General features: G+C 55.6%; 8 protein-coding genes across 8 annotated transcripts; all 8 read right to left on the bottom strand.

Moving 5' to 3' along the window:
* Positions 1–103: 103 nt before the first annotated feature.
* PG998_005614 (uncharacterized protein) lies at positions 104–2,179 on the bottom strand (the record flags this gene model as incomplete). Its single annotated transcript, XM_066872432.1, has 4 exons — positions 104–251; positions 365–1,280; positions 1,304–1,875; positions 1,944–2,179. 4 exons carry the CDS (start codon positions 2,177–2,179, stop codon positions 104–106), a joined length of 1,872 nt encoding a protein of 623 aa, XP_066732529.1.
* A 1,047-nt stretch (positions 2,180–3,226) lies between these two features.
* On the bottom strand, positions 3,227–4,340 carry PG998_005613 (endo-beta-xylanase; the record flags this gene model as incomplete). The annotated part of the gene is made up of 3 exons (XM_066872431.1): positions 3,227–3,482; positions 3,599–3,847; positions 4,039–4,340. The coding sequence occupies 3 exons, from the start codon at positions 4,338–4,340 to the stop codon at positions 3,227–3,229; spliced, it is 807 nt and encodes a 268-aa protein (XP_066732528.1).
* Positions 4,341–5,935: 1,595 nt separating this feature from the next.
* Positions 5,936–7,747, bottom strand: PG998_005612 (uncharacterized protein; the record flags this gene model as incomplete). The annotated part of the gene is made up of 1 exon (XM_066872430.1): positions 5,936–7,747. One exon carries the CDS (start codon positions 7,745–7,747, stop codon positions 5,936–5,938), a length of 1,812 nt encoding a protein of 603 aa, XP_066732527.1.
* A 2,512-nt stretch (positions 7,748–10,259) lies between these two features.
* PG998_005611 (uncharacterized protein) lies at positions 10,260–10,537 on the bottom strand (the record flags this gene model as incomplete). The annotated part of the gene is made up of 2 exons (XM_066872429.1): positions 10,260–10,446; positions 10,524–10,537. 2 exons carry the CDS (start codon positions 10,535–10,537, stop codon positions 10,260–10,262), a joined length of 201 nt encoding a protein of 66 aa, XP_066732526.1.
* A 148-nt stretch (positions 10,538–10,685) lies between these two features.
* PG998_005610 (uncharacterized protein) lies at positions 10,686–13,583 on the bottom strand (the record flags this gene model as incomplete). Its single annotated transcript, XM_066872428.1, has 6 exons — positions 10,686–10,908; positions 10,962–11,148; positions 11,616–11,651; positions 11,721–12,347; positions 12,488–13,418; positions 13,515–13,583. 6 exons carry the CDS (start codon positions 13,581–13,583, stop codon positions 10,686–10,688), a joined length of 2,073 nt encoding a protein of 690 aa, XP_066732525.1.
* A 675-nt stretch (positions 13,584–14,258) lies between these two features.
* On the bottom strand, positions 14,259–16,811 carry PG998_005609 (glycoside hydrolase family 5; the record flags this gene model as incomplete). The annotated part of the gene is made up of 1 exon (XM_066872427.1): positions 14,259–16,811. One exon carries the CDS (start codon positions 16,809–16,811, stop codon positions 14,259–14,261), a length of 2,553 nt encoding a protein of 850 aa, XP_066732524.1.
* Positions 16,812–17,434: 623 nt separating this feature from the next.
* On the bottom strand, positions 17,435–18,734 carry PG998_005608 (uncharacterized protein; the record flags this gene model as incomplete). The annotated part of the gene is made up of 3 exons (XM_066872426.1): positions 17,435–17,604; positions 17,664–18,580; positions 18,658–18,734. The coding sequence occupies 3 exons, from the start codon at positions 18,732–18,734 to the stop codon at positions 17,435–17,437; spliced, it is 1,164 nt and encodes a 387-aa protein (XP_066732523.1).
* Positions 18,735–20,261: 1,527 nt separating this feature from the next.
* PG998_005607 (uncharacterized protein) lies at positions 20,262–20,685 on the bottom strand (the record flags this gene model as incomplete). Its single annotated transcript, XM_066872425.1, has 2 exons — positions 20,262–20,368; positions 20,520–20,685. 2 exons carry the CDS (start codon positions 20,683–20,685, stop codon positions 20,262–20,264), a joined length of 273 nt encoding a protein of 90 aa, XP_066732522.1.
* Between the last annotated feature and the right edge of the window lie 800 nt (positions 20,686–21,485).

Raw genomic sequence — 21,485 nt, 5'->3', positions numbered from 1 at the left:
TCTTAAATAATAGCCTGGCTCAGTGACCTGCTTTGGCAGTGTAGCCAATAAGAGAAAACGCCAAGAAGGCAACAAGTGCTGCCTAAAGTAACGATATGCCTCTTCAACGAACATCCCGCTCTACCGTCGTCACGTGATGGGTCTTGTGCGGATCGTACGCACTCGGAGTGTAGTCGTTAGCCAGCGAAACCTGGACCTGTGAAATGCGGCTCACTGGCTGGTATCTCGCCTTCCTGCGCTTCAAGAAGAGCCTGTTGGTTAAGCAAACGCGGCACAAGGTCAGCTTCGTCTTCCCCTCACGGTGGCCATGTCGAAAAGAAAAGCAAAACGACAAAAGGGAAACAAGGAGCCAGGGAAAACATACCAACAACCCGCCGCAACCGCGATGATAACCAACGAGCCGACCCCAACGCTGACACCGACGATGACGCGTCTGTCGACGCCATGCACAGCATCCACCACCTTGTCGACGGGCGAGGTAGGTTGCGGGACAAACGAGGATGGGCTGCCGGTCGTTTCGTACAACCTCTTGGCCCGGCTGCCAAAGTCGACCGTCGTGGCCACCGAGCTGTGCGTCGTGGGCGGGAAAGTGGCCTTGACTCCAGACGGCACGGCCGTAACCAGCGTGCGCGTGCTGGTGGCCTTGATCGTTTTCTGCAGCGAGGCCGGACAGTTGACAAGCCCGCTCGAGCGGCACGCCACGCCGGTCAAGACGGCTTTGGTCGTTAGCGTGGTGGTCTTTAGATCACCGGTCTGCTGGCGGGGCGCTATGGCGGGCACCGCCGCCGTCATCTTCGACGTCGCGGATGCACCGACGGCAGTGGTGGTGGGCTGTTGTGCAGCGGGAGACGTGGCGCAGGCGTCAGCCAGCGTCGTGTAGAAAATGGGAACGACCGTCTGCGGGACCGGTCCCCATTTCTCACCGGCGATGGCCACGGTAGCCCCCGCAGCGGCGCCGATGGCGAGCTGGTACGATTCCATCACCCGCATTGCGCAGCCGCCGTGGTGGCCGTCACCGCGCTTCGGGGTGCTGGGGGCCGTGACGTTGGTGACGAACTCGGCCACGTGGGCGAGCACGCCGACCTCGATGCCGGCGCTGGCCTCGAGCCCCGGGATTCCCGTATCGGGCGTCTTGACGTTGAACCCGGCATGGACGCCCAGCCGAAGAACGGCTTTCAGGATTCCTCCGGCGGACTGGACTGTCACCGGCAAGAACTCGAACTTTCCGCCTTTGCTAGTCTCGGCGTTAGTGGGTTTCTTCTTCACTGGGGGATGCTTAACTACAAAGTGGTATCAGTAAGACTGTCGGCGAACATGGCCAAGCTGAAGGATGCTCCATCGTCCAGCTTGAGGTGGAACCCGCTTCGTATATCAACTTCTGCGTCTGCTGTGAGTATGAGATCAACCGAGAAGATCACCCCAATCCCCAACTCCTTGCCCGCCGAGATGCCGATGGGTGTGTTGGACGAATACAGGTTTAGGTTGTAGGTGACGCCGGCCGAGAGCTTATTGTCCATCAGCATGTAGAGCTCCAGGCCATCGAAACTGAACTTGAGCCGACACTCGGGCATATGCGGGATCACGATGTTGAAGTCGACGTCGACGGGAGGAGGCGCGAAGTCGTCCAGGTCAATGCCATCTTGGAGGTTGGCAAAAGTGTGCTTGACGTAGTCGCCCACCCAATCCACGGCGGTGTCGGTGGCGTTGTCGAACTGGGTAGCGATCTGCTTGGTCAAGTTGTGGAAGGCCGTGCTGACATTGAAGCTCTTGTCGATGCTCAACTCGGCCGTCGCTTTGGCTTTGAGGTAGCAGGACGCGCACACTACCTCGACGCCGGCAGTCGCTGTGGCATTCCCGTTCTTGCTGGTCCCGTGACTAGATGCAAGAAAACCACATGTTAGTAGTCATTCGCATACTTGCAGGCGAGCTTCAAGGCTACTTACTAGCTGAACAACGTCGCCCCGTTCCAGCTCTTCTCAAAGGAGGTGCTGTTTCTGAGTACTGGACTAACTTCGCGACGACTAATCTCGGCTACAGCCCTTTGGAAGGCCTGAAGCGTGTCTATGGAGGATAGCCCAGGGGAAGCGCGGGCGCGAACTGTGATATCAGAAGACGCGGCAACCGCAACGATAATGCCTATAGTCCAGACCAGGCACTGGGTAGAATAGGTCAGTAGCATCTTGGGCATTCGCTCGGCACGGCACAGCACAGCACAGCACAGCACAGTCGACGGTTGCTTTCACGCTCCGAGCATCCTTTAAAAAGAATTCCAAGAACAGGCGAGTTTCTAGTCAAAACGGCCAAGAAAGACGAGTTCCCCGGAGCCGAGCCCCTTGCATATTCCTACTCGACCGGCCCCCGATCACTTGTGTCCATCCGACAGCCTTATCATGGTTACATGTCGAGGGGGCGCTGCGTAGCTGATGCAAGCACCTCCTCGCCGCCCCCAGCAAACAACCGCAAGATCCTGGTTCGCACAGGGGGCTGTCTCGACGAGGGGTGCAGCAATCCTCCAGCTTCTCTGACATCCCTATCTAGTTAAAGAGAAGCCCGCTGGGGCTCTGAGTTCGGGTAGAGCTGTGCCAGGGTGGAGGCCCTTGGGCTTGAAGCTGAGCGAACGAGTCAGCAGGTGGTGTTGGATATGGGCGGTGTTTTGCAACCTCTGCGCGGGGTTGCTTGTGAAACATGCGTACAAGTTGGTAAGCGAACGAGGTCTGGGTGTTCGTATACCCCCGTCCAGCCTTATCACCCAACCCGAGGATCCCATCAAGTTCCTGATATGTAGAGCCAGGCCATCCGTAAGCCGTCTACCATCTGATGGCTGAGCAAGTGTTGGCTGCAGGCGGCCCGAGGCTGGTTTCAAGACCATTTTCTGATGCTAGGCGATTCTAGGGGTACAACGTCTAAAAATAGGCCAGCGCGGTCGGCATTGCGAGGTAAGGGCCAACGCAAGACACAGCCTTCCACCAAGTATGTGTCATTATACTCATAATGAGAGATAAACTTGGTGTTTATCCTAAATCCGATCCCATGCTGACGTGCGGACTATCAGTAACAGTCTGGTGCAGAAATGCCACCAGCCACCAAGCCACCTTGTTCCACCGACCCCAACCCCCAACCCCCAACCCCCAAACCTCAACCGATATTCACCATGTCCGGCTTTACTGTATTCAAGGGCCGGGCCATCACACCCCACCTCTTTCTCTGCTCCTATTCTCTGTCTTTCTCAGATCTGGATTTTGGCCGTACAGGTGTTGGTGCGCATGGGCCGCTCGGTACGCGTGGTCGGAGTGGCAGACTCAGGGACGCGGGTCGGCGGCGGCACGGCGGCCGTAATGTCGGCGGCGCCACGGCCCTGCTGGCCCTCGACGCCGATGACCATGTAGTTCTGGCGGCCCAGCAGGAGCCCGACTTTGGCCCAGGCCGCGAAGTGGTTGGCCGTGTTAATGGTGCCGCCGACGTGGCGGCGCGTGCGGATCGACCTAGATGGTCCGCGTCAGCCAGTCCGTCACTTGGTTGGCATAAACATCATAGTGTCTACTTTGGAAACGAGGGGGCAGTAGAGAGTGTTGTGGTCTAATATATATACTTCGCTTACCAGATCTGCATGAAGTCGGCATCACCAATGATAGAGGGTGCGTTGATGCGCCACTTCATCCACACCTCGTAGGTGCCGCCGTCTGTCTCAAGCGTGCCGAAGCAGGTGGCGTTGGCGTTGTCGGACGGGTTGTGCACCCCCATCGACTCGACCACGTAGTACTCAACCAGCGGGTTCGTCGTCCACCCGTACAGGGCCAGGTAGGCGCGGCCGCTGGTGATGTCAAAGGTGCCCGTGTAATTAAACAGCCTTTGAAAAACCCATCGCAGTAGCAATGGCGGGTGTTAGTGGCGGATTGACTTGGTGGAAGACGTAAAAGGGGGAAGAAAAGGGGGGGAGGGAGGGGTTGGCCGCCATGTCAATACCTCCTTGTCGTCACTTGCCACTGGGAGAAGGCAGGGAGGCATGAAGAAAAGAAATACTGATATTGGTTTACTTACATGGGACCGCCTGGCCGATATCCCTTACCGACGACGAAGTTGCCTCCGAATCCATTATCCCAGTCCACGGCGAACTGTCCAGCGGATCCGCTCTTCCAGTCGAGGTCGGCGAACTGGTTGGCCCAGTACTGAGTGGTGAAGCCGCCGCCTCCAAACTGTCTCGCCTCGAGAGTTGCCGGGGCTGCCGCTGCTGAGTCCTCTAAATGCGGCGACCCCATGGCAGCCGGGACAGTAGTGGCCACCACCACCGCCGCCATGCTAAACGTGAGAAGGCGGATAAACGAGGTATAGAGCGAAGGCATGCTGGCGTGAATGTGGTGTACCGTAAATGCGACACAGGAGAAAGTAAGCAATGTTGGAATTATGGGTTTTGTGCTTGGTGAAACTCAGTATTTATCTTTGCTTTCCGGCTTCCTAGACCCTGGACCAGAACGTGCCATCTCTGGGCGACGCAACGCAATATTATATGTGTGCTCAACGCAGCTAGAGCAAGAGGTCCCCCATCAGATTCTCCTGTCATGAGCGGCAGCGCGGCCCTTACGGCCCTACAGCAATGCGAAAGGCGACGACAACGGTGAGGTCTAGCCATACAGAAGAGGCAGGCCGTATCCCGCCACAGTAAGCGCACTTGCATATACGTATGCAAGGCCGGTGTAAATATAGCCATCTATGAAGTGAGCATCGGAAACCAAGATCTGGTTCGCTCCATTGCAGCCCTGGGACGGCCCGGTCGAAAAAGAAGTTGTGTCTGTGTGGTGCAGCTTTGGTTTCTGCAGCCATCGCTAAAGCAAGCCACCCAGCACTATTTGCATTATGCATACAGCGGAGAGACTTGAACCCAGTTGGCCTTTTATCCGGCGGCTAATAGACAGTATGGGTTTGCGGTAAGCTGCTATCCATCCCACCTATTCATCTATCTCGCGCTACTAGTGTCTGTCTACCGTGCAACCGGTTTGATTTGAGCGCGAGGGAGAAACAAGAAATAATGTCCTCAAGACAGTCCGGACCATCGATGTGATGGTGGGCGCCACCACCGCAAGTGTTGATGACAGCCTAGTCGATATGTCCTCTCCCTGGATCAGTCAATACTTTTCAAGTGCTATTCGTCGGCGTAGAAAGAGAGGGAGGTGCCATGGAGGCAGGGAGGGAAAATGGCTTGTCCGGGATCTTCCAGCTATATCGAAGATAAAGCCATATCCAACACCCCCACGCCCAATTTCCCTGCGGCGGTCCATGAATGACGTAGCATGGCAGACGACGTCGGAAAAGGACTTCGACGCAACCAAGCCCAGGCCAAATAGCAATGTCCGAAACGTGTTGCCCGAATGAGATAGCGCCCTACCATGTGTGGAAAGGAATGGCGCAGCTGATGAGCTCCCGATCCGCACCCCCTTTTCGCCACCATACATGGCGTCTATAATAGTCCTCTATACGTCAAGTTGTAGATATGAGAAGGTTTGACGTTCAGAGGGCCAAGCGAGCAACTGAAGGCGCCGCTTCGACGGACGGCTCCAACTTGGGCAGCATCAGACTGATGGCAGGTGCGTCCAACAAAATCAAAACCATGTCGAGGTATCAAGAGGAACAGAGAATAGCATCCATGCCCTCTGACAAGGCGACCTGTGCATGATGGTGTCTTTCATCGTGATCTTCTTTCGGCTATAGAAGAGAGGCAGTCAACCAAGCAAATAAGTTCGCCGTTTATGCTTCGCTGAGTATTCGTCAGGCGTTAATGTACAGAAAACATGGGGGAAGAAATGTCCAAACTTTCTCCCCAATTAAGAAAAAGAAAAAAAACAATAAGAACAAATCGTTTCAAACAAGCCGCGGTCTAAAGTTTTACCAGCTTGCTCATTATGCTGTCCTCGCGCCCAGTCCCATTTTAAGTATATGCTGATTATTTCTTCCATACCAGCTCGATGACTTCGTCCATTTCGCCTATGTCGGCGTTACCTCGCCAAACGTAAAGTTGCCGCAGGACGCCCTTGTCGTCGATGTTGGCATCCTCAAACAGAAAGCTCTTCTTGGCGTCTGGTTCCAGCTTTGGTCGGAAAGGTCCAATACTGAAGTCAAAGCCGTCGTTCAAATTCGATGCCGTCTTCTCCATGAATTTCAGATCCAACTCTTCCAGCCCATCGCGGTATTTCGCAATCGAGTAGCCGTTAGAGAGAACCTCATCCTCGCCAAACCGCCACCGCTGTAAGAAACAGTCTCCGCAGAGATTTGACGCCAACGACATTTTGTCAGGGCGCAGATGAAACCAGCTCTTCCAGTGATGGAGATTGATTGGCCGTACCCCAGATTCGAAGAAGCCGCTCGGGTCGCCCATCAGATCCTGCTGGAATAACTCGTCGAGAATGGTCAATTTGGCCTTGGAATGCCTGTACACGCAATCTCGGATGATGATGTCGCCCTCGGGAGCTGTGGCCTCCTCAATGCACTTCAGCGCATTGTCGCCAAGCTTCTGCGCGAGCGCAGATGAAAGATATGCGCCCGCGCCTCCGAAGGCCATGTAGCCGAAGTTGCGCACAGCGGCAAAATCCTCCGAGAGGGTGCCGATGTAGTAGTCCTTCTTGTGGTCGAACTGGGCAAGCGCATCCGAGAGCGGCTTCAGGTTGGGGAAAAAAGTATCGTCGTCCAATAGCCCGTACCATTGGGTCTCGGGTGTGGTATGGTTGAGCATATGGACCAGCACAGTGAAATGGGACTGGCTCACGGTGAAGGAGTCGTCCAAGGCTCTTACCAGTGTTGTTTTCACGCCAGCGTCGCCGAACCTTTTGTTTAGAGCTCTTATCTCGGCAGCCGATCGATCTTGCATATCGGTGACGAGGGCGATGAGATGCGCGTCGGTGCCCGCCATCCAGTGCGCAAATGTGTCCACCGAGCTCGGGTCATTGAGACGTTCGTAGCCAGTCGAAATGCCAAAGATCATATTGGCAAACTTCTCGCTGGGATATGGTTTCGGTACGGTAAGCTTGATAGGAATGCACTTCGGGAGCTTGTTCGCTGCGCAGTTCTGCATGTCGATGACGGTCTCCCCCTCTCCAGTGAGGGCGGTCGTGATGTTGGCGACCTCGTTTCTATCGAAATCTGACGAGAAGACGGGTTGAATACAGCGACGGTTGTACTTGACGCGACTGCTGAGGTGCAAATCTGCGCCAGTCTTGGCGAGGAAATTCAGTTCGGTAGGGCAGTTGTTCGGCGGGGGTATCGGATGCTCGTCGCCATGCTCGAACTTGGGTTCGGAAGGAGGTGGCTGCGCCGGCATCAGGTGTGCTTCTGCGCCTTTTGGTGGTGGGGGCGGCGGCGGCGGTGGTGAAGGCGGCGCTGCTTCTCCTGCTGGGTCTGCCGGGGGGTTCATGCCAGCATCCGCCGGAGGGGCGTCATGGGACTTGCCGTCGGTTTCCGGGGCAGAGGCATCGTCGTGTGCTGCAGGTGCGGCGGGAGGTGGAGGAGGGGCGGGCGTAGATGCGGCGGGCTCCTGTTCGACCTTGCCTACAGGTGCTTCATTTTTGGAGCCGGTAACGGGAGCAGCGACAGGAGGGGCGACGGAAGGGGGCTCCTTCGGAGAGCTAGGTTGCTGGTGCAGGCTGGTGGGTGGCGAGCGTAATGGATCATCGTCGTAGAGATAGTAGTTTGTGCCAATGACGAGGAACAGCAAAACCAGCCCCGTCAAGATGACGACGCGGGGAACTTTGCTGGGAAACATGGAGGTCTTCTCAACGTGGGAGTGGAGAAAGCATTGCCGACAAAAACAGGTCTCGAGTCGGGAGGGCTTGAAGACGACAGAAGAGAGTGAGTCGGTGAGGAGGAGGAGAAGGCGCAAGACAGAAAGCTTCGTTCGTGGCTATCGACGGTTTGAGAGGGCAAGGGAGAGAGACAGAGAGGATAAGGATGGTGGATGGTGGATGGTGGATGGTAGGTAAGAGGCAGTGCAGCAGTGGTGGTGGTGGTGGCGGTGGTCGTGGTAATTGCGCGCCGGTCGGAGGATGTCGAGCAACTCGACCCGATGTTGGAATGCTGGCTAGATGGATGGCGGGCGCAGCGAGAGAGCAAGCCTTGGGTTGCACGGATGCACAGAACACGAGGTCTGAAGGAGAAGAATACAGGATGGAGTGTTAGCAATTCGACATTGAAAGAAGAAGAAAAAAGTAAAAGTAAAAGTAAAAGAACGAGTTCAAACGGCGGGATGGTCTCTGATAGTTTGCAGCGGCAGCTGGCAGGCTCGACCGGCTCGACAGGTTCGGAAGATGTCGCCAAGACGTAAACGCCCAGCTAGGGGGTGTGCCTAAGATAGAAGTTTAATAGGGAGGCGCCAGAATCTTCTTTGGCCTCTTCTCCTTCATTTCCAGTCTTCGAACTATTAACCTACGACGACTACGACGACTACTACGACTACTGAGCTGACACTCCTTCTAAATTCAAAGCATCTCTCACCTCACCTCACCCCGGGTACCAGTAGTAATACACTTTGCCTGTAGACACATCCTTCCTTCCATTGACATGTACCACCTGCGGTCATCTTACACGGCTCGCTTGCTTGATTCCCCTTTTGTCTTTTTCTTATCTTTTTCTTCACGTTTGAAGGTACATGCATCTACGTGTACGTGTACCCCTTGGTAACTTGTCATCGACGCTGGCAATCTCCATTTCTCGGGCATACTCCTGACTCGCCCGTTTGCCCGTCACGATCTAGATTGCAGCTGATTCTGCCTCGATAAAGACCCTTAACCAGCACCTAGCAGCAAGGCACAAGCTAGCTGCTGGGGGCTACCTACATACAATACATTTCCGGCTACCTGTAGTTGGCAGTTGGCTCCTTCGGACCCAGGCGAGCTGAACTGATTAACGGGTTTGGGTATCTGGATCAGGAGCCATCGGGTGGGGCTGGCCCAGCTATACACACATCTAACATACATAGGCAGGTACATCATCTCGCCATTGCGGCCCGCTGAAAGCTGAACCTATCGTCTACTTGTAGAAGACCATGAACGCAGAAATTGAAGGGCGAAAAACAAAACAAATAAAAGAGCCAGCATACATGCGCGTAGACGCTCGGCTAGGCACCAGATGATGGTGGCTTGACGTGCAGAATCGGGACATACATATGTATGCATGTACGTACGAACCACTCTCGAACCCGCCTGATCGGCATGCCAGTATGGGGATAAAGTTTAGTTGACATTTGCCCATTTTCTGCCAGAAGTCTGAAGTGTCTGTGTGAGGTGTGAGGTGTCTGGCCCGTCCTGCTGTCCAGAACGTCTCCAGAACGTCTCCAGAACGTCTCCAGAATGTCTCCAGAATGTCTCTCGCCAAGCCAGGGGCCCAAGGTCCAAGGCTGCCCACTGAGGGTCCAGCGGCTAGATCGGCTTTGGGACAGGTCATGGATATCAAACAAATAGTCGTCCATACTAACGGGCAGACGGGGTATGAGTACATGTTTTGCGAGATGACACGCCGCGCGGCATCTTTTGTTAACAAACCACCTTTCAGCTAAGATTGAGCCTGTAGGATCCCTTGCCTAGAATATACCACCCAGCCAATAGGCTTACGTGGGATGAGATAGACGGTATTACCTCCTTTCCCCCTTCATTCATTTATTCCCTCTCTCTCTCCTCTCTCCTGCCTCCCTCACTCCCTTTTTTTCTTTCTTTCTTTAATTATTATTATTATTATTTATCGTTATATATGTTTTCTCGGGAGCCAGCCGATAGAGCAGGTCCTGTGGATTGGGTTACACACGCATACAAGCATGCGAGATGCATGCAATCACGATGCCGATGCAGCACAACCGCTCTTTTAGCCGATGCTGCGTCACACCTTGTCGTGGGACGGCATCTCTTTGATAGAAAGGCAAATACAAACAAGTAGCTCCCGTCGCACCTTATGCGTTTTGTCAAGTGCAACTTTGCAACCCACCAATTGTAATACATTGCTACATGTTGATGAGGGAAGAGGCACACGTATCGTACTTACTACCCATCCAGAAGGCCATTCTCCAAACGAAATGCATATCCGCCACCCTCTAAGAAAAGGGAGCCTAGAAGAACGAAACGGAAGAAAAGTAGAAAATCCTAATGCAGTCGGAGACCCAAACTCGCAAACGGTAATAGCTTATTCCGTTGTCTTGAGTGAAAGTCGAGACATCCTCGAGCTCCGGTGTCTTTGGCCCAGACCAGCTCCTGGTATGTGTGTGTTCCTCCCTCTCTTGTTTTTCAACCTCACAGCGAGAGAGTAATGCCATTTAGGGTCGACACTCTGCGTTGCAAATCCGCCGAGATGCGACGCACGCCATGGAGCTGGTAGCTTAGATCCTGGAGTTCGCGGCGCATATCTTCGAGCGTCTGTTCCCGCGACCGGATGTTGTCCTCCAGCAGAGCCAGCCGCCGCTCGAGGTCGTCCGATTGCCTGTCGAACCTTTCCCGCAAACGGGGTGTTCCATACCGCCGCGGCGCCGGGGAGCCCCTGGCCGGTTCTTGCTGTACCGCAGCTGCATCATGGCGAGGATGCGAAGAAGGGGCAAGGGGGCATTGCCATTGGTTTAGACTACATCTTTCATTACTTTTGTCCTGTTGGTACCGCGAGGAGGGTTGCGGCGAGGAGCAGGTTCTTGTACAACCGCGTCGTGTTGTCGGTCTTCGTTTGTATTATTGAGTCGCTTTTGGTGCCGTTGGCCCCCGTCTGCAGTTTCGATGCTGAGGCTTTGATGGAGTCTCCTCAAATTGTGAGTCCTGCTTGTCTGTTGGGCGAGCGCCCTTGCGCTTGGTCTCGTCGCCCCGGAAGAGGTCTGGTTCTGTCTTCAACTGCCCAAGCACCATCTCCTTCACCTCCAGCATCTTCTGGTACGCTTGCTCCGCAATGTCTTTTTTCCTTGCCCCTTGACGGCCTCATTCATAAGGCCCCGGTTGGTCTACCGCCAGTACCCTAAGACCTGGTCCAGCGCCTCGGCGACAGCTCGCTTAAGGCCAAGCCCTTCCACGTTCACTTTCTTTCTTAGCTTCACACGGCGTTCTGCCTCCATCGGCGTGTATGTCTTGGCTTGCCCGAGGAATGTTGCTTCATTCAAGTTGAGCTCTTCAACTTTGTGCTCAAGCTGGCTAATAGCAAGGTCTGTCGGACGATAGATGACGGAAACGTAAAGAAACGTAAATGCTGTCCTCCATGATGGATAGGGGAAGCCAGAATTGGGGGAGATAGCGCAACGGGGTGAAGGTTGCAGGGGCCAGACGATGAAAGGTTACTTGAGTATTCCAATAACGAGGTGTCTCCCAAGCTATTGCGGGAAAGGTCAAGAGTAGATGAGAAGTTGCGGTTGCTGTGTGGGCACAAAAATACGACCGCGTATCAGCTAAGAACCGCAATGCCTTCCAGTTCCCTGCCTCAAAACCACCTCCAGGGAAACCATTGGATTGAACGCCTGTCAGCTGTTCACGAAGTATTTCCGTCTAGCCATGTTCATACGGGCAAATCGAGACCGCTACCAAAATATGATCATAAAAAGCGCCATGATGTACATTCACGCCATTCTCCCCATGAAGCGGATGCGTCATTTTCCCAAGATAATTCCCCTAACATACTGATCCCTACCCCATATGTCGCATCGCCATCTTTCGCTACATCTTTTTGTAATTTCTGTCACTTAGAAACCCTCGCGCGTTTGATCTGGTGGGTAGAAGAGTTACCATTTCCCAATTCTCCTCTGTCGTCGTCGTCTTCTTCATCTTCATTACCAATATCCGCGTCCCTAGCCGTTCGCTTCGGGGGCTGCTGGTTGATTGCGATGGAGTGTATGCTACGCATGTTATTTCGTGGCGTTTCGGGCTCTTCAGGCCGACAGGCCAAGGCTGCCGCCGAGGCAGCAGCAACAACGACATTCGGACTTCTCCCACGACCGCCGGCACCATAGCTGCGTCGCCTCCCTGATGCGTGTCGCGCCCTTGCTCCTGCTGCTGCTGATTGCTTGTTTCCTCTTCCATCTCCGTCCTCCAACCCAAGGAAATCAGGGGCAAACAGTCTCTTTCCGACCCGCGAGGGGCGCAGCGCATCGGGCTGCACAATCCTTGTTCCTTTCCCGTCTCCGTTCCCACTCCCATTTTCATTTCCATTCCCATCATCGTCACCGTTTTCTCCGTCGATGTCTCCGACCAAGACCAGCGTGTCGATGGGCGCCAGGTAATACCGGCAAGCGTAGCCGAGCGCCGCGTTGCACCTCTGAAGCGCCATGCCCACCATCTCGTGACGCACGGCGTCGGCGTCGACCCAACCCGACGTGCCCTCGAAGAAGCGCTCGTCATCGTAGCCCGCGGCCCCTGGGCATGCGTAGCCGGTTACGCGTCGCAGCAGCTCTCGCGTCAGCTGAAAGCACCGCACGCCGGACTCCCAGCGCGGAGAAAAAAGGATATCGATGATGGCGACGGCGGCGACGGCGGCTGTGGTGACGACGCATTACCGCCGTTTCTACGACCAATGGCGGGCACCGCTGCCGCTGCCGTTTGCACAGGGACAGGGACAGGGCAAATAGTAGATGGTGCGGCCCATAACTGCCGCTGCGTTCGGGGAGGGTCGATCTCGATGCCGCCTCTCCTAAAGATCTTCACGAGTCGCTCCGTAACGCGCTTTACCCGATCTTGGCTCTGGGCGCGGATGTCACCGCCTCCAGCACTGCCACAGTCGTTGTCGCCACCCCACTCAGGGTCTACAACGGCGAAGTCAGTGACCTGGTCGTAGGCTGCTCGCCGAAAGCACGTCGCCGGACTGCGTCTCAGGTGCAACACACAGAGAAGCCACTGGTGGTCTCCGGTGTCAACTGGCCAGAAGACGTACTCGCCGTGGTCGCGAACATCACGGAAGAATTCGGGGTACTTGTCACCATCTTCATCCTCATCATCGTCCTCTTCGCCCGCGTCATGTTCTTCGTCTTCTTCATCTTCAACGACCCCGTCAGCAAGGAGTCGTCGTCGTCTTTGCTGTTGCGGTGTTTTTGGACGCCGCGGCTGTTGTTGCAAGTAGTCCAGCGCCTCGGCGAATGCAGCCTCTTCGGCGCCGAACAGCTTGACCTCCAGCGCGTCCGAGGTGGCCGGGTCTAGTGGGATGACGACGCTGCGGCGCACCTCGTCAGGAAGGCTGTCCAGGAGGAAGTCGAGCGGGTACCGCAGGCAGTGGGGGCCGAGCGGGTAGTCGCGCGTGAGCTGCAGGAGGTTCAGCGCATACAGCTCGTCCTCGATCCGGCTGCTGAGATCAGCAGGCAAGCGGCGCACGTAGTGGCGAGCGGCGTGGCCGGCCCGGGCGGTGGTGGCGCTGCTGGGGATATGGCTCTTCCCCATGAAGGCGACGCTGCCACGGCGGGCTTGCGGGGCGTAGGTCGCGAGATCGCCATTGCACTGGAGAAATGCCGCGAGAGCTTAGCGAGATGTACAAGATGGCCTCATCTGACTACGGGATGTGGCTCGGTCGTGGGGAAAGGGTGTATTACTTACCAGGACGCTTGTGCGTACAAGTTTGATGTCGTCGATTTGCCCGGCTGTGGGTGCCACCTTGCGAGGCATGGCTCGGTTTCTTTCCTTCGCTCTTTTGACTAGGTATCCCACCCAAACTCAGTATGGAGGTTGTATCTTGAATATGAGCAGTTTGACTTGTTTCGGTTGTCGCTGGTGTGGATGGACATTCCCTGCTTCTCCCATTCATATCGATATGAGTATACGATATAGCAGATTCTTGTTTGTTTCCCAAGCCGTCGGGCGTGTGGAGATGAATGCAAAACAAGCCCCTCGTTGTTTTTGGTTGCTTCGAGCTGTCCCTCCTCCCTCCTGCCCCCTTTATGGAATTGCTATGTCCAGCTCTTTGTGTTGAGGTGAGTTTTAATGGGCTCCATTTGGATCTGGAGTTTATGTTTCCCAGTAAACAAAAGACACTCTTAGCTTTTAGAATGCGACGGCAGCTTCCATAATCGTTTTCTTCCGGGAATGATAAGCTCTGCTTTCAGGCCAAGGCTGAAGAAGGGTTTCACTTCAGATTGCTATTCTTCATTATGATGTTCTGCCCAAGAATTTGACGGCTTTATACGCCATCGTCTGTCACTTCCTCGCACTGGGCTCTCGTCTCTCTTATATGGGCTTCTGGGGACAGCTTTCTTTGACAGCCTCTTTTTCCCATCTGTTAGTTATAAAGTTATATAATTTTCTCCTTTCTCTCATCTGGCTACTCCTTCCACTTCCCATTATTCACATAAGTTCAAAGACGTACGCAAGCAACGCCCCCAGCAACCCCGCTAAGAAAAGCGTCATCGCCGCCCCCTGCTGGAAAGAGACCACCTCTTCGAGCCAAACCTCCCAAGCCAGCGGCAGTAAACGAAGGCTACCGGACAGGCCCGCGTGGCGGCGCTCGAGGACGCGGTCGCGCAGCCGCTTTGGCACGTCGCGGATCTCGACGAGAGCCCAGTGCAGGCCCGCAGCGACGTAGGCGTCGATGTCGGCGTGCGTGGAGCGGATGTAGAGCGTCTGCCGCTCGCGGTCCAGCGTCCACTCCAGCCCGTGGCTGACGGCCACATCGAGCTCGTGCGCCGCGTAGTGGTAGTTGGGCAGGAAAATTTCGGTTTGCCGGGCCTTGGGTTCGGGTGACGACGACGAAGCCTTGGGACCTGTAGCAGCAGTAGCAGCAGTAGCATTCGTGCTCCATACCATAGAATAGCGCAGCGTGCGGTGGTCCCACTCGGACTGAACGGGCGTGCCGGCGAGTTTAGCAGCGTAAGGCCGAATTATGACGTCGAGGACGCGGCCGCCGCGGTAGAGCTCGTCCTCCTCGTGGGGCCGGTTGCGGTAGTCCGGCGGCGGCGGCGTACCCGCGCTTGTCTCATCCTCGTCATGGCGGTCGCCATTGACAATGGAGAAGTCCTCCTTGTTCCATCCGTCGCCGTACGCGACGCGGTTGTCCGGATTGTAGTTCCAGAGCGTGAAGCCGACGTGGTTGTCCTCCATGGCCGAGACAAGGCCGTGCATGAGCTGGCGCTGTGTGTCGTAGTCGCCCGTCACGAAGGCGTGCCGCTTGTTGATGTCGAACGAGATGCCTACCTCTCCAATGAGAGCGGGCACCGCCCGGCCCAGGGACCGCCGCCCGTGCGCGAGGAGGTTGCCGAGCTGCGTCCGGTAATTGGCGCGGAGCCCCCGCTCGCCAAAGTAGAGCGCCTTGAGCACGAACATGCCCCGCGAGAGGCCTTGCACATTTACGCTCATCAGCCCGTGCGCCTTGGAGAACAGTACGTTGAGGTCGTAGAAGTGCGGTGCATACACCAGGTTCTGAGGGCGTTTGGTCGCTATAAAAGTCCTGGTGGCGTAGTTTTGGGGTTTTGAGTCTTCTTTCATCTCGTCGTCTTCTTTGCCTTTCCACGGCGGCACGAATTCGTTGGGTATCGGCTCCAAAAAGGAAATATAATAGGGGTTATTGCGGGACACACGCTCGGAGAGCTTGAGCAGAAAGGGTGCCCAGCAGTCACGGTACCACTCGAGCGGTTCGCCTTCGCGCCCCGGCCGGTGGTCGCGCTCGAAGTAGTCGTCTTGGTGGATGACGGCCACCTTTTCCTGCTCGTCCCAGCTCCAGACACCGTGGCTGCGCCATACGCACTGGCCCAACCCCCTTGGCCGGTTGATCTCTTCTGTACCATCACCCGTCGGCAGCCAGACCGAGCGTCCCTTGGGGTCAACGAGCGAGTTGTGCGTCTTTCGCGTCGGGTGTGGCCACGACTTGACGTAGAACGGAATTTGTTGGGCGTACCCACTTCCCAGGGCTAGCGACTGCGCCAGCGAGGGGCAGTGGCCGATGTGCAGGTCGGTATTGTAGTCCCAGGCGTGAAAGCCATGCAAGTTGACCAGGCCGCGGTGCGGCTCGTTCATGGGATCGAAGCCTATGCAGGCCTCGAGGTGGCTGATGGCATCGGCAAGGCGCCCGAAGGCTTCGATGTAGGCATCTTGGAGGAACGTCTGCACCGAGACCACTTCTTCTTCTCTTCCCTCTTCCCGTGAAGTTTGGCGACCAAGGTCTCTTGGTAAGCCTGGTGATACTGTTTTCATAGGTGACCTCCGGCACGTCAGCTTGGGCGCCAGTGCGTCCCCAGCCCAGAATAGCGTCGCCATGGTCGACGCCGCCAGCTTCTGGTAACCCGAGGGCCAGACGAAGGGCCCGCTGGGCTCGCGCGGGTCGACGGGCGCCTCTAAACTCTGCCTCCTCGCCTCGTCCTGGCCGTGGACGTAGGCGGCACCTGTGTCTGTGAAGGCGGCTACGTCGAGCCCGGCGGCCTCAAAAGTCCAGCCGGGGGCGCCGCTACCGCCGCTGAACCGGCTCCAGACGTCCTGGTGGCCGCAGACGAAGCACTTGATGCCGTACGCCGGCATCATGGCGATGAGGTCGCGCAGGTAGTCTATGTACTCACCGTCGAGGTCGGTGTCCGGGTTGGGCCCGGCGTGGCCAATGGACTCCCAGGTGACGAGCAGGCGGACGAGCGGCAGGCCCCAGGCCCGCAGCCGGCGGAAGTGCAGTGGGGCATCGGTGAGGGGAAACGGCCTGCCTTTGAAGGTGACGGTGCGGTGCTCCTCGTAGAAGCCCTCGGTCAGGTGCGAAAGCCCGTTGGGCTCGGTGGGCAGCTTGCTGGCACCCGACACATTCAAACCGCGCAGCGAAAGGGTGCGGCCGTACCCGTCAACAAAGTGGCCGTCCTGCACCCGAATCGGGCTTCCCCCTAGCGCCTTCTCCGACAGATCGTGTGCCGCGTACGTCTCTTCCATTGCGTCGACGACCATTCCTATGAGAAACTGGCCTTGATATTGTACTTCTGGATCTTCGTCCGACCTTTTGCGCTTGGATTCTGGGCCACTTGGTTGTTGACAGTGTGGCACGTGCTTTTTATATCTCGATTCTTGGCGTTAGAGGAATGCCGAGTCAGGGCTAGCAAACCAACGACATGAAATTGGCCACGGGAACATCTAACAGCGTCTCAAGAAGACATGTTGTATTGCATTGTTAGTTCTCGGAAATGAAGAAAATGCTTGCGTTAGACCAACCGCTGGCAAACCCGACAGCACCCATGCATCTGAGGTGGAACGAACCACGACGTAGCATTTTCAGGATTGTCCGCCGTAGAAAGAAGGTTCAACATTGACACCGACTACCTCTCGCAGTGGGAATACTAATACATATCTTTCGTAACCGGTTTCTTGTTAGTCACAGCTCTCGCCGTCCACATGACAAAGAATCTTAACAGCTAGTAAATATTTTGTGTGACGTTTCAACCGCCGCCCGCAACAATATGGTCGACTCCATTGCATATTCTCCTTCCGTCCGCCGACGAAACTCCTTAACACCTTGACAAAAACCTTCCTAAGCAGAGCCAGATAGAACAAGAGAAATATCACTTCTTTTCTTCGAAATAGAATCGGCCAAGTTGCTCGCCCCCACCGCCAGTGTTGCCGAGAGTAGAAGAAGCACCCCCGACACGGGTTTCTCCTCTGTCGAGCCTCTCTCGCAGAATACGCTCGGCGGTTTCTCGCGAGGTCGAGCCGGAGGCGCTGTGGTGGCCTCCTGCATTGGCACGGGGCCCCGAGTTGTCGTGTCGACAAACACATCGTCGTCTGACGTACCCACGTGGCCTCCGCCATCCACCGAGACACCGTCCATCATGCGCGCGTCGCGTCGCTCGGCCTGGGCGGATGCGCTGGCGTTGACATCGCCACTCGCCGTCATGTTGGCGGCCTCGCGCATCTGCTGGGACCGGAGCATGGCGCCTTCGCTGAGACCGGAGCCGCTTCTTTCCAGACCCCAGACGCCGGCAGCACCCGCCGCGCCGGGCAGCGGTCGGCGGTGATAAATGGGACCGCTCACTGTGGAGTTTGCGCCCTCACCAAAACCAACGAGGCTGGCGGTTCCATCGTCGCTCATGCGGTCCTCGAAGCCGCCAACGGAGCGACTGGCCATCTCCTCGTCCATGGCGTCGACACCCGAGGTGGAGTCGACATCCATGGTGCGGTAGTTGGTGTCCATGCTCAGAACATCCTCATCAACTTCGGTTGTGTCATCGTACTGCTCGCCCGCCTCTGTGGTCGTCCGCGCGCCGACACTACCCGTCGCAGATGCAGTTCCCACAGTGCTCATCTTCGTTGCGGCGGTAGGTTGGCCATTGGAGTCAAAGTACGCAGGTGCCATGGGCAGGTTCCCAATCTGGTTCTGCTGCAACTGGTTGTTGGGGAAGGTGGTGGAGGTCGGTGTAGTCTGCTGGGGCGACGGCGACTGCGCATGTTGCCCTTGCCCCTGCTGCTGCTGCTGCTGCTGCTGCTGTTGTTGTTGGGAGGGAGTGCGTAATGTGGAGACGCGTTCGAGGCCAGCCAGGCGGGAGATGCGATCGGCTCGCTCGGCTTCGAGACTGTTGGTGGAGGACTGGTGCTGGTGACCTCGTGGGCCTCCAAGAGCAGGAAAGCCATGGCTGTGGCCACGATGTCCGTCCTTGATGGCGGTGGTGGAGAGGGCAGACAGTGAGGTGGTTGTGCTGGTGGGGGTGCCGCTGAAGAAGAAGATGGTTGTCAGATAGGATTCTACTGGGAGGAGGGGGGTAGTATGGCCATAGACACAGATACTTACGGCATGTCATTGGGGGTATCCGGGTTGGAAGAGGGGGTAGGCAAGTTGATCAACATTGGTCCGGTTTGTTGCGACATGGTTGCTTGGTGTATGCAGTGAATGGCTCACGGCGGCAGAGATGTGATTGTTGATGATGTGACTAGAAACAGCTGGGGGTAGTCAAAGGGCAAACGTCGTGGGACAAGCTGGATGGATATACGTAATGCGATGACTTGGTTTGTATGCAGTTAGCGTGTGTGGGTGATCGGGTCAGCCTTCCAATTGCACGAAGAGTAGAGGAAGCTTAAAGAAATGACGTCCCGTCGGCTTGGTGGAGATGAGAGATGGAAGATGGAGTTTGGAGTTTGTCGCCAGTCTGAGTGCGCCCTGCTTGAGTCGCAAAGCACGGGACTGATTCCAAGTACGTATGTATTTATTTCTTGTACGGGCAGAGCTGCTGTTGGATGTTTCGGCGGAAGATGCTGGTCGCGGCATGCTCGCTGCTCGTTGCTCATTGCGCATTGCTCGTTGCTCGTGCAGAACAACTCGTGGGCCACTTACGGGCTCAACGGCCTAGCCGGCGGGTACTGAAAGTAAGACATGCAGGTGCATATTGTACCCACTCAGTGGCCCCCGGGGGGCATGCAGCTCAGCACTGCCCCCTTCTGTCTTCTGTCAGCCCTGTTCACTGCCCTGTTTTCCGACCAACCACTCGTTACCCGTGATGGAGAGTCTGTAGTACATATGTTTTTGGTATCTTTGTCTTGTTCTAGAGGGACTACCTATGGACTATGCTATGCACACACTCACTCTGCACTCCGTCGAGGTCTTTTTGCTTTGATGGTTTGGTTAATAAGTGGTGGGGGCCCTGAACCGCCTGACGGACTCCCCCCAAACTGCTAAACATGCCGATCACAGGGGTCCCTTCCCCCCAAAAATGCGGGGTTTGGTTCCCAGGCATCGGTATTCTCCCCATCAGCGCGAATACTGAGTCTATTGAGTCTATCGTCTAGTCCGTCTACGTACTCCATCTACCCTTACAAGTGATCAAACACAATCACTTTTCCCATGCTGCCTGTCTTTACAGAAAGAAAACCATACTCGAACATGGTCTCACATCTATGGGATTCCATTGATGAGGCTGCAGACCCCCACCGCACACCCCGCCGACCGCCGAAGACGCCCAGCATATTGTGTCAACTATACCTACCCATAAATGCTTTCCCCGGGTAGTCTCCGCTGGAGAAGCTTACATGCAGCGTGGTCAGTGGGCTGGCTATATGGCTGTATCACCTAGTGTCAAGGAGAGCACCAACTCCCAGGCTTGTGTAAGTTTGATCTAAACTACATACCGAGTTCACCACACTCAAATTTCAAGACGGATAAGGCGGTTGGCAACTTTTACTGATGGCCTATAGACGCGTAAAATTGACGGGGTATATGTGATTCATCAAATGCATTTCTTCGTAGCAAAACCTCGTGTATGTAAGTGCTCCTCGTGTGGTGCTCATCAATACCCACTTCACATTAACTCTTTCCCTTTCTCTCCCACCCTCTGCTGGCCCTGTGAAAGGACTCATGCCGTATCAGTTCCGGCAATCACAGTCCTGGTTGCCTATTTCTGCTTATTTGTTCTTGACTGTACGCGAGACGGGCGTGGTACCCTGTCTCTGCGCGTACAGCATGTAGCCGAACACAGCCGCAGCCACGGTTCCGAGAATGAAGAAGTTGTCTTTTATCCGCCATTGTCTTTGTTAGTAAAATGAATTGGAAATACCAGGGGGAAATGCCAGGGAGTAAAGACACAACACTTCGCTCGGAAGTGGAGAGATAGTCTGAAAGCAAGCAGTAAAGCAATAAGCAGAATAAATCACACAACTTACGGACGGCGAAGCCCAGCGTCCCCTCGATGAAATTGACGGCGCCCTTGCCCAGATCCACAAAGGTCTGCAGCACGAATTGGAAGGCGTGCAGGATGGCGGCGAAGATGCCTTGGAAGACCTCGAGGATGGACTCGAAGAAATGTCCGATTCCTGCTGTGATGCCCATGATGAGGATTGGCTGGATTTGGTCGGGTTATAGTTGGGTATCTGGGCGTGAACTTGGCGTTTATGGAAGCAGATAGATGGCACAAATAGTGGTTGATGATGTTGGAATCGTGAATTATGTGGAAAGCAAGTGAAATGGGAAACCCTCTGTATATATTGTTGCCTACATTCTATTATGGTTGCTGGCCGCACACGGTAATCACAAGTTCCTACATCATAAGGCTACAAGGCCGCAGGCCATCTGCCCAATCGACATCCCTCCATGGACAAAGGTTGCCTAATATCCATCTCTACCTGGCTTCCCTGCTTGTTGTTCATCGGCTGTCTGGAAAGAAGAGCTGACAAGCGCTGAAACCATGGATCGATCACTACGTCAGGGCTCTTTGTGCGTCCAGTTGTGCACGCAGACCAACATCGAAGGAAGAGCAAAGAACGGGAATGGGAACGGGAACAGGAACAGGATATGAAGAAGATACTTTGAGGGCACCAGGCGAAGGATTGCTTTGATTGGCCTGGCCTGTCTCATTATCGGCCGGATCGAGCTTGCGATCATGATCGCGGTAGGGCGGCGCGGGCGGATTGGTTAGAAAGGTGACGCGCGACTGGGCGCAGAATGACGTCAGGTGTGGCTAGGGCAGGGGGCAACAAGCCATCATCACCACCCACCACCCGTACTTCAGTTTGCTGCTGATTACCGGGCATTATGCTCCGGCGAAGAACCCAGAAGAGGACAAAGGCAGACTACATAGTATTGGGTCGTAATCGCCATATTCAATGGTATGCTGTTCATATCGCATGAAA

Source organism: Apiospora kogelbergensis (genome assembly GCF_038363985.1).
Source record: "Apiospora kogelbergensis strain CBS 113332 chromosome Unknown utg000003l_segment0_segment0, whole genome shotgun sequence".
Classification (NCBI taxonomy): domain Eukaryota; kingdom Fungi; phylum Ascomycota; class Sordariomycetes; order Amphisphaeriales; family Apiosporaceae; genus Apiospora; species Apiospora kogelbergensis.
The sequence above is the reverse complement of the archived record's forward strand: the minus strand, read 5'-3'. Positions and strand labels throughout refer to the sequence as shown.